Source organism: Manis javanica, chromosome 11, assembly GCF_040802235.1.
Source record: "Manis javanica isolate MJ-LG chromosome 11, MJ_LKY, whole genome shotgun sequence".
Taxonomy (NCBI): Eukaryota; Metazoa; Chordata; class Mammalia; order Pholidota; family Manidae; genus Manis; species Manis javanica.
The window spans coordinates 2829986-2842316 of NC_133166.1; the positions used below are offsets into that span (position 1 = coordinate 2829986).

Sequence of the window (12331 nt, forward strand, 5' to 3'; positions counted from 1 at the left end):
GTCCAGGAGCTCTTCTAGGAGGAGGCAGAGGAGTTGTTATTAGCGTTCTTGTAGTGCCAGCTAAACAAGCTATAATGTTTGTAGATAGAATGGACATTTTTCTACATAATAAGGAATAGAAACATAATTCTCACGTGTGATTTTGCAACTTAAACAAGTGATATAATCTTGTCCTTCCCAGTAGAGGGATCCGTAAGAAGCATAAGCACTATTGCAACAGGTTAAACTCCAAATAGTCTCAGTAATATTTGGAACAAATCCATAGATTTAAAAAAATCCATACTGTTATTAATATCGAATTATTAGATTGATTTTCTCTAGACAGTTGTATCACAATTTCTCTTTGGTATGCTTTCCCTTTTATCTGAGAATTCTTGTGAAATTTTGCCATTTTGTAAAGAGTGACAAAGATAATGTAAAGCCAGTGATGTTTAAGACATAGGGTCCTTCCTTTGCATTTTCAAGGTCCTGGGTGGGGACTTAGCAATGAACTCACGAAGTGGTATATCTTTATAAAAGTAGCAGATGTCAAATATTTTAACCTTGATCAATTAAGCCTGCTTTTCATTCCAACTCTCACTTTCCATTTCAACTAATATCAGGATATATCAGTTAAGGGAAGACTGAGTTAATAATATTTTATTTGAAAACTAATGGGTAACAGTTCTGGTTTAGGAATGACTTCTAAGAACACTCCTACCACCCATATGCTGAAATGTGTCTGAAATTTAATTAATAAAAATATGTTTATAGATTGTATGATGCTATTGACTTAGTTTGCAACTGAACTTTTAGAAATATCTTTTCCACTCTAAACAAGTATCCACATTTATTCTTGAACGTACGTGTAAAATTTTATTTCTTTTTAAAAAAGAAAGCTCTCAAATTAGTATAAGCTTCAAGATGCTCAAGGTCTGAATCCATTCCTGTTAAAATATATGGTTTATACCAATATTCAGAGATTTTGATTTTATATATGTTATTTCATCAAATATGCTTATTTGTATGCATGAATTAATTCCTGTACTATGGACGTGATAGGATATATAAAGTACTTAAATACTTATTTTATCATTTATCTTATTCTGTATTAGTTTATTTCTTGAGTGGTACAAGAAACTATACACAGAGAATAACATTGTGATTTTGAAATATTTCAGTGGTAAGTACTGCTTTCTTCATTCCATAAAACTACATGGAAGTTAATAAAAGAAAGTGGACCTGCTCTGATTGGAGGTTGGTACTGTGTTTTAGCTTAACCCACCTGGATTCACTACCCTTTACATTCATATTCTCTTCAGTGAAGATCGGGAACTCTGTAAGCATGATTTTTAACTGTGGGAGTATGTAGAATATAAAATATTCAGTCACATAAATACAGGGTAGAATTATTATAATATAATGGAATGTTCACCCTTACCCAGGAAACAATCAGTCCAAAGGGGTTAAGGTAGACTCTTCTGCCCATCTGGGAGCCTACCGTTAGGTTGCCTGGAGTCGGAAGCTGCTCTGTGGCACTTGGCATAATTCTAGGAATCTGCTCATTTTTGGTATTAATTTTAGCTAGTCTGATCCAAGGAATGGGGATGGAGAAGAAAGGAGATTGGAGAGCCACTTTTATTCTTTTTCCCAAGATGATCTGTCTGCTGTTTCTCCATGTAGTCCCACTCTGCTTTCACCTCCGTTCCTCTTTCACAAATAAGAACCAAGTCCTGCAGGGCCTGCTATCATGGGCTTGTTCTGTAGCCTGGGAGATGTATTGGATCAAGCAAAGGAGTTCAGAATTCCAGGTCTGGTGTTTCCACTTCAAGTCTTCAACATGTTGCTAAGGATTGTCGAAGTGTTTGTTGAGTCTGTCTCCAATTTCAGTGCCTGTTATTACCTCCCTCTGGAGATGTTTGCTTCTTTTACCCAGCCCATTCTTCCTTTTTCATTATTTTGATTTTAATTTTATCATTGTGGTAAGCATACGAAACATGAGATTTACCCCATTAGATTTTTAAGTGTATACAGTATGGTTAACTCTAGACAAGATGTATAGTAGATCGTTAGATCTTATTCATCTTGCATAAATGAAACTTCATACCTTTTGATTAGCAATTCCCACATGATCCAGCATCCAACTTCTGGGTATTTATTAAAAAGAATTGCTACCAACATTTTAAAGAGATATTAGTGCCCTGCCCATTCTTATTTGGAAAAGGTTATATCTGATCAGTTTTGAACATCCTGATGTTTACATTTTAAATACTTCCATTTAAGACTAACCATCAGAACAGACAAAATAAAACAAGTATGCAAAGGCCTAAGTGATTTTTCAATCTTTAGACATGGTGATATCAGTTAGGAATTTTTTGAGGTTCAGAGATTTCTCTGTAACTCTTAAAAATCATTTTATTTATTGGCTAATCTACTTAATCAGTTTGCAAAGCCCATTCTGGAGAAACAAACCACATAGTAATCAACCCATTAGGGAAAACAAACTACTAAAACTTCATGTATAGGAGTCCTTACATTAAAATATAAAATTAGTTTATAAAACATTGCATGGGAAATGCATATTCTAAAATATTCTTTATCAAATATTGCATTGGATATATTTATATAAAATAATATTCATCAAATATTACATAGGACATATACTAAAAACTATCTGTTTATTTGAAATTCAAATGTAATGGGGTATCCTGTGGTTCATCTGGAAATTCTAACTTTAATTAACAGCTTCTAATAGATGAGATCAGTGATGTTTCCAGTTATTTCTAATTTCCTCCTCAGTTGCGATATCCAAATTCCACTACACCTCTCACAGATCAAGTGGGTCTATGAAATCTAGTCATAGAATAGTCATAATCTAATGCTCTAAAAATACCATACTACTCCAGAGAACTCCAGTTAACAAAGGAGATAATGTATGTTTGTGGTGTTGAGAAAGAATCAACTGTCAGTGACCATAACAGTGTCCATGGTCAGAAGCTCAGAATCATAGGAAATGACCAATACCCAGATGATGATGAGATCAGCAATTCCCATCCACTCACCTTTAATGAGGAACTGGATTTTCTTCTCCTAACTTGCTCTTTTGCTTTGAATGGAGAGAATTTCTTCCTTTTCTCCCTCTTGAGATACTCCCTGAGGAAGAGGAGGATGTCCAAATCATCTGAGAGATTTTTTTAAATTGCCTTGTGGTGCCTACTAATTATCCAGGACATCCTACATACTCTCTAGTGAGAAAATACAAGGGCCAATTCAAGCAAAGGTGCAAAACAACATGACTGATACATACAGTTCCATGGAGACCTGCATTATGTAAAGATACTCTCACAGAATCAATGGTTAAAGTAACCATGGAAAACACTTTTACATAAACTTTATCCCAGTAAAACTGTACAGGACCAAAAGTAATGAAAAACCCAGAAATGATGTTATCATCATCACATAGAATTTTTTCCTTGAATTTATCATTCAAATAAAAAATACAGTAGGCATCGGGTTAAGAATATATTATGTAACCTATGTAAAATAGATATTACAGTTCTCCTGATCAGAAGATACCATGCTCAGAAACCATCTATTTTTCTAAAGTCACATGATTGGTAACTAGACTATTTGAGATGACAGCTTCATCTTTAAGGTCATGATATATATGCTTTGTTCTTTCATATGGTACACTCATGCAATGACTGTAATACAATGTGTCACTATAGTGAGTGTCTCAGTAACGGTGTTTCCTCTTGGATAATGGTCAGTACAACCTGACTTACGTAAGTTAGTACATTCTATCTCTTGTAACTTTTACCCATGCCCTCTTCCTCTATGATTTTCATATGTATAAGAATTGAGGGAAATTTGCCTATAGTCAAACATGGGTTTAAATTTTACAAATGCAAAGGATTTGAAAAATGTATTGCCCTTATTACTATACCTGAATCAAGAGAAGACATTTCCAGCATCCACCCCCAAAGTAAGTTCCTTTCTTTCTTTATATCCCCGTGTCCTAGGCTATTCCCATCATAAGGACATTTTCCTCATACTTTAACCCCCAGACAACATCTTCTCACTTGCAGCAAGTGCTGCATTAATTTCTGTCCCTAGGCTTATTTTTTCCTGTCTCTGAATTTCACAGATGTGCAGTCACACAACACAGATTCTAAATCTGGCTTCCTTCGCTTAGCCCAGTGATTTTGAAGTTCATCCATGTTGTGCTTGTATCGCTGCATGATATTCCATTGCATGAACTGACTACAATTCTTTAACCATTCTCCTGCTGATGGATATTTGAATTCTGTGTTATTATAAAAAGTCTAGTGTAAACCATCTTATATGAGTATATTTGTGTACAAATTGATAACTTTCTCTTGATTACAGATCTAATAGTGGAATCACTGGATCATAGGATAAATGTCTATTTAACTCCATAAGAAACTTCCAGATTCCCCAACTTATGGGTTGTTTTCTTTTCTGTTGAATTTTTAGAGTTTTGTGTGTGTCCTAGATGAATCTACTCTTTTATGTTTTTCTTCTAGAAGTGTATTATTTTGATGTTTCTCTTTAGCTCTTTGATCCATTGTTCTGTAGTGATACAAAGCAGAGTTGTACTACCACTAGAGAGAGCAGAACACTCTCTCCCATCTGAGGTCTCCACATACACAAAACATGCTTGGAGGCAAGGGGATGGAATGGGCAGGAAAGGCCATAAAACTAATAAAGCCACAACCCAAGGTACAGAACTCTGAAGACTGAGAAGGGGGAAGGAGAGCTAAGAACCAATGTCTGTTACCATTTCAAGGCTTGTTCTAATTCTCTTATACAAGTGTGTGTCAAGGAATTTTGGATTCCATCTTGGACACTGTGATACTGAGCTTTGAACATGTCTGAATTTTGTGATGTTCTTCCTAAGAATGTTGATTTTATTTGTTCTTTTAAAAAAATTTTAACAGGAAATTACCACAGTTTGAGTAAAATATCACACTTTGCCTCAGGGGCTACTATAAATACTACTTCATACTTTTAGCCTTGTCTAGAATACTGAAATCTTCTCCACAGCCACATGGTTCAAGGCTAGTGAACTGGAGAGTGTTTGGACACAGAATGTGGATCTATCATTCCCTGGATGCTTCCTTTCTGGAATTCATCCTAATTTTACTGTGACTGTGGTTGTCCTTAGCTCTGTCTTTTTGTTCTTCAGATCAGAAAACCTGTTGGATGTATATAAAGCTTCTATTTGGTGCAAACGGGGACCTCTCCTCAAAATAGAATTTGTAAAATTCGGAAGTCATTAGGTTCCTTAGGATATAATACCTTTGAGAATCTGCCTGATATATTTTTTTCTAAGACATTAATTTTTAACCATGTGGTGGTATGCCTTTTCAAAGTTATCTTGGTCATTTCCAGAAATAGATCAAGAAATCATGTCTTCCTTTCAGTTTTTAAGTTATATATTTGCCTGATACAGTTTCATATTTTTCCACCATTTTAAATAGTTTACTCCCTTCTTCTGTGGCTTGTATTACTTTTATCAAAAAAATCTGTGTTCATTCTTTATTTTTTAATGTATTGTTTTTCCATAAGTTTTTCAAATTTCTAAATTTTTCATTATTTTGTTTTCTCTTGGTATAATTAAGTGTGGAAAGTTTCTACTGTCCTGTGTTCAAATTCAGTAATTTTTTTCCTTCAATGTGTAATGTTCTTTTAACAAATGACCAATAAAATGTTCATGTACAATATCACATTCAGCCCTAAAACTCAGTTTGATTCTCTATTATAATTTCTCTTTTTCTTTTAGTATACATGTTTGCCTTTCAATTCTTGCAAATATTTATGACTATTTTAAAGTCCTTCTTGTCTGCTAATTCTACCATCTCTGATATTCCTGAGTCTAGTTTTGATGACTTATTTTTTTTTTCACAGTTATGGATAACATTGTCCTGCTTTTTCAGTCTGCAAATAAATATTTTCTTTTGATGCTGGACATAAAGAACATTCTTCAGTTAAGCCTGGAATTTGTAAATCTTTAATCAGTGTTGAGTTTTGTTTTGGCAGGCAGTTTATTTGCTTTAATTTACTTGTGCATCTGCTGTACAATATCACATTTAGCCCTAAAAACTCAATTTGATTCTCTATTATAATTTCTCTTTTCTTTTATATACATGTTTGCCTTTCAATTCTTGCAAATATTTTTAACTGTTTTAAAATCCTTCTTGTCTGCTAATTCTGCCATCTCTGATATTATGGATAACATTGTCCTGCTTCTTCGATCTGCAAATAAATATTTCTTTGATGCTGGACATAAATAACATTCTTGTTAAGCCTGGAATTTGTAAATCTTTAATCGGTGTTGAGTTTTGTTTTGGCAGGCAGTTTATTTGCTTTTATTTACTTGTGCATCTGCTTAATCTTTTTGAGAATTAATGTTGCGTTCTGTTACAGTGGAGTACAGTGAATATTTTCCTTTGGGACAAGTTTCTCTTTCTTCTGCTATTTCCATTGAAAGCCCTAGACATTCAATGAGCTTCCTCATTAAGATTTGACAGAATTTGAACATACACCAACCATGTGTGAAGTGCCAGTTTTCATCATACAGATCTTTGGTAGTTTATTTTTTCCTGTTAGTTGTTCTTGATCTGACTTAATGCAATCTCACCTTAAGCACTTGAAGTCTCAGATGTCATGCCAATATCTCAATCACTTTGTCTGCTTAGTTATCTCTACTCTGGTACTCAGTTCCACATACTGTAACCACCTCAGCCCTTCCTGATCTGATTTTGTGTCTTTATCTCAAAATGACTATTGTGCTCTCTATACTCCCCACTGCCACCCCATGCCAGAAACCAGTAAATGTGTCCTTCACAGATCAGAGTCTTACATCATCAAATATCTGAAAACATTTGTTACTGTGTGTTATCTCATTTTCTAATTGTTTGCAGGAGTAGTTATTAAAATCCAACTTTCCTGTTACAGAAATTGACAAAAACCCTCAGGAAATGCTTACTATCAATTACCCATTATCAGTCTAATTTTCAGCAACCTTCTCATTTTTCCCCAGGGAGATTATCCATTTATTGAGATTAAGGTTTTAGATATTCGGATATAAGTGTCCTTGGGAGTCTTCTCCAATATTTCTAAAAATTAGTCTTCAGTCATTTTTGGTAACTGCTTTACATCCAGTGCATGACATAATGCCTAGAATATATCACTCATCATAAATATTAGTTCAATGGATATAAGTGTTGACTGTAAACAAGATTTCTAGCAGGATTCCTCCAAACTGATTGTGCAGGTTAAGCTAAGAAACAAGATAAACATCCTAACAATCAGAAACTTGTTGTGTACTCTGTATGTATGTTGCTTTTAAAGAAGCCTTTACAAGCAATAGCACTTGTCAGCTTCCTTATCTTCTACATCTGCATAAAGACAAAGTGTGTAGCAAGCCTAGTAACATCTAACCATTTACCATGTAGGCAATTCACTGTTTCATTGAACAAATTATTTTAATTATTGTTCCTATTACAAATTCAAAAATCCCTCATCTTTCGCTTTACATTTTCTTAAATTCTTTATAGTATTTTAGTAAATTGTACACTTTACGGAGGTAGATGAGACATGGGCAAATATAAAGTCCCTTGGGAAACAGTATTTTCCAATGTTTCATTTATTACTCTCTAACTAAGCTGTGATAGAGCTTGTTAGAGGCTTATGTAAAATGTATATATAGCTGTCTTTTCTACCCAAATTTGTCCTCTTAGAGGAAAGAAATTAAATGTTATCACTGTATTTGTTTGCTATACTGCTTATTATGTATTAATAGTTAAGATTTACTACACTTATTTTACTTGAACTTTTTCAGATATACCATTCATATAATAACTCTGCATATCTTATGCTCATTAATGAAATTGTTTCTGAGTAAAGAAAAAAAACATGCGAAAAGACAGAAAGTTTCTAGAGCTGAAATTTTAGAATATTTTCATTTGGTAAGTTCACTTTAATAAGAATTTTTCTTTTAATCTTTCCTTTGCATTTCCTCTTATTTAATACATCATTTAGAAAGTTTGTTTTAAATCAGATAGAATCATTTGAGTGTGAGGAATATTAGAGATAATTCAATCTAACTCCACATTCTATCACTGAGTTATATTTACAATATCATCTTAAATTTTACAGAGGATAAACATGCCTGAATAAGTAATATACAGTTGCCCCTTGAACAACATGGGTATTAAATGCATGAGTCCACTTATATGGGGACTTTTTTCAGTAAATACTGTACAGTACTATAAATATAGTTTTCTTATGACTTTTGTTAATAATATTTTCTTTTCTCTAGCTTATTTCATTGTAAGGATATAACACATCATACATATACAAAATATGTGTTAATCAGCTAATGTCATCAGTAAGGCTTCTTCCGGTCAACAGCGCACTATCAGTTGTTTTAGGGAGACAGAGGTCAGATATTGATCTTCTACTGCATGGGACTCAGTGCCCCGGGGCCTGCATTGCTCCAGGGCCAACTGTAAATGAACTTCTAACTTACATTTGGAAATCCTATTTCTTTAATTATGCCTTCACTGAAAATTATGTAAAATAGATCATCTTTCCTTAAGAAATGCTGTTCAATTGGTGTTCTGAAAAGATGAGTCAGAGAGTTACATGTTAGATGGCAAATCTAAGCAATTCAGCTTTCTGCCGTGACGGAAGTCTTCTATAACCTGTATGTGATGTAACACCTGCTAGACACATATGGCTATTGAGCACTTGAATTGGAAATAATTCAAAGAACTGAAATTTTCTTTTACTTAGTTGTAATTTCTATTTAAATTTTCACATGAAATTACTCATTGCTGCATTGTAGAACTCAGATGTGATGGACTGATGTCACATTCTATTTTGAAATATCTGGATTTAACAAGATTGGAAGGACTTATCCATTTTGGCACACATTTTGGTACTTTCTAAGCAGCATATGAAAAATTGTGAAATTAATAGGCTAATAATTTATCAAAGGAAATTAAAACATTCTTTTGCATTTCCATTTGTCATTTTAAATAACAGGAAACAGATATTTAAATTGGGGAAATATAAATTAGTTGACCAAAGTACTTTTTCATTTCTTTATATTCATCCACATCTATCCTTAAAAAATAACCTCACATAGCAATTGTCTAGTGGTGTATTATTTATCTAACTTCTTAACTGACTACCAACCCATCTTCCTATGTTATCTATAATCAGAGTACATATTATACACCCAAAGCAACACTTAGCATTTTTCTTGTAATATCTTTTCATCTTTTCAGTAATCATGTCACATAGATGTAATCATACGCAGTCTGATAGCAGAGAGATGAATTTCTCAAAGTCAATTAAAAGGGACAACAATATATGTAATCCCTGGTTGGGCTAATGCCACCCACTTCCCTTTTGTGGCAACTGAAATATATTAATCGCATATATATAGAATTAACATAGATAATCCAGATTTTATCCTTGTTTTTATTTCATTTAAAAAACATTTGTAAATTCCTTCTCTTAACTCTTACGACTATGGGAAAGATGAGTTCTATAATTTTCTGGAGATGTTGAATCTTATCAAAATACAAGTTGAATTAAAAGTATAAATAATCAAACTATCTAAGAAAATCAGATTTAGAAAACCATAATGATTATATATATTTATCAGTATATGAAGGATATGAAAAAAAATGCTCCAGAGCAATTGATTATTTTGGTTATACACATTTTAATTTTATCTTATTCCATATATGTGTGTGAGTGTGTGATGCTATTATTTACATATACAGATATATAGCAACTATTTAAGTACATTGAATAAACTCCTTATCCATATAGCAATGTATATAAAAACACCTTAATGCAAAAAAATAAATATACAATTTATTTATTTGGGACCTCGCATAATTTATGAAATCTTCTACTGCTCTATTTGAGCAAGGTGGTGCTCCAAGGATTCCACAGAGGGTCTCTTTCCATGGGGCTCATAAGTAGGCATCAGAAAAGGCCAGAGAGACTCATGCACTTTAAAGGGTATCATGTATCCTCTTTGGAAGTCAGGCCCTCACCTCATAATCTTTGCCTGTTGTCTGGTTATCGTACTGTTTTTGTGATTTAACTGCATAGTTAATAGTGCATAGTTAATTGCATAGCTGATTTGAAATCTTGTCTTTTACTCCTTTTATATCTAAAAATGAAGAGTTCAGAAGAGGGCTTAAATTTTATTTTGTAAATTCATTTTACTTGCTGTCAGTGTCACTCTTGGTAGCATCATATCCCTACAGATGCAGGAACTTTGGAGACAGACTGAAATTTTTGAAAGCACTTTTTCTTTTTTTTTGCATACTTCCCTTTGGGATAGAATCAAAGCTAGCACTAAAAATAAATAAATAAATAAAATTAAGAGACAATCTGGTCAAGCGTCTTCTATGAGAAATGAGAAGACTCAGGTTCAACAAAATAGTGAATGATCCAAGATACAAGTCTATAAATGTTTCTATTTGCTTTTACTGAATACCAGATTCTCCTCAGTCTATTCTAATCCCTTTAATTTATCCATCACAGATTTCAGGATAAAGAATTAACAAATGGCTGAAGAGAATTTTACGGTTGTTACTGCATTTATTCTTTTGGGGCTGACAGACTGCGCTGAACAGAAAGTAATGCTTTTTGTGTTGTTCCTGGGGATCTAAGCCATCACCCTGGTGGGGAATCTGGGCATGATCTTCATAATCCGAATCACACCCAAGCTCCACACACCCATGTACTTTTTCCTCAGCTGCCTGTCATTTGTAGATGCCTGCTACTCATCTGCAATCGCACCCAAAATGCTAATCAACCTCCTGGTTGTGAGGGGAACCATTTCTTTCTCTGCTTGCATGGTACAACATTTGTATTTCGGGGTGTTTATTACCACAGAAGGCTTCTTGCTGTCGGTGATGGCATATGACCGGTACGTGGCCATTGTGAACCCTCTGCTTTACACGGCAGCCATGTCTAAGAGGAAGTGTGTAGGGCTGGTTGCTGGGTCATGGATATGTGGAACAATTAACTCGCTGATACACACAGTAAGCTTAGGCAGACTGTCCTTTTGTAGGCTGAATATTGTCCGCCACTTCTTCTGTGATATTCCCTCGCTCCTAAAGCTGTCATGTTCGGATACCTCCGTCAATGAGCTGTTGCTCTTAGTCTTCTCTGGAGTCATTGCCATGGCCACCTTTTTGATTGTGATCATTTCGTATGTGTTTATTGTGCTCGCCATTCTGAGGATCCGCTCCGCAGAAGGGAGACTGAAAGCCTTCTCCACCTGTGCCTCTCACCTGACGGCAGTGACCATATTCTACGGCACCTTAAGTTTTAGTTACATCCAGCCGAGCTCCCAGTATTCTGTAGAACAGGAGAAGGTGGTTGCTGTGTTCTATACGCTAGTGATTCCCATGCTGAACCCGCTGATTTACAATCTGAGGAACAGAGAGGTGAAGGATGCTGTGAAAAGGGCCATAGAAACAAAACAACTCTCCTGTTAATCTCAAGACCTTGTCACTTCTACAATATTCTACCCGTCAGTTCTTCACTTGTAGCATTCACATGAATTCAATGAATTTTAGAGTTTCTAAGTATAATACAAATCATTTTATTTTACATATTAATTTTTCACACGAGGAAGCAAGACTAGAAAGTAAAAGTGACTTTATGTACAACTGCATTTTAGAAAGGTAACTTAAATCTCAGTTCACTAGACTATTAATATTTATATCAATCAATTTTAATACAATCAATTTAATAATTTTTTTTAATCCATAGAATTGTGAGCATCTTTTCTGATTAGGGGAAAACTTCACATGTGTATTATATATATATATATATATATATATATATATATATATATATATATATATATAAGATATAAAGATTATATATATATATAGCAGATATAATGAATTACAGATCTTTCTAGTATACTTAAAAAATTATTTAGAAAGTTAATTTTATACATATTTTCTTTTATTTTTAAAACTTGCGTTACATTTTAAGTATTGGTAAGTCCCCATGTTAAATAAAAAGAAGGCTATGAATACAAATTACATTTTCCAACTACTAGTTATTTGCCTACTTTTATTCCTTTTAGACATCAGTGACTTTAGCAACTGAAAGATGAGTTATGAGAAAATGACCCTATTATAATCCTCAGCTTGCAACAATATATTCTTCCTTAAAAAAAAATCCACCATAAAAGACAGATAACTTGTATAAAATGATTCCATTTTGGAATAAGTAAAATTCAGCCCCCTTCCCATCCATCTGTCCTTTCAAGAAT

At 33.8% G+C, this 12331-nt stretch overlaps 1 protein-coding gene across 1 annotated transcript; it reads left to right on the plus strand.

Moving 5' to 3' along the window:
* Positions 1 to 10595: 10595 nt before the first annotated feature.
* On the plus strand, positions 10596 to 11540 carry LOC108387921 (olfactory receptor 5J3). Its single transcript, XM_017646302.3, is given in 1 exon segment — positions 10596 to 11540. A coding segment is annotated over 1 exon segment (939 nt). The 5' UTR covers positions 10596 to 10601.
* Positions 11541 to 12331: the final 791 nt, after the last annotated feature.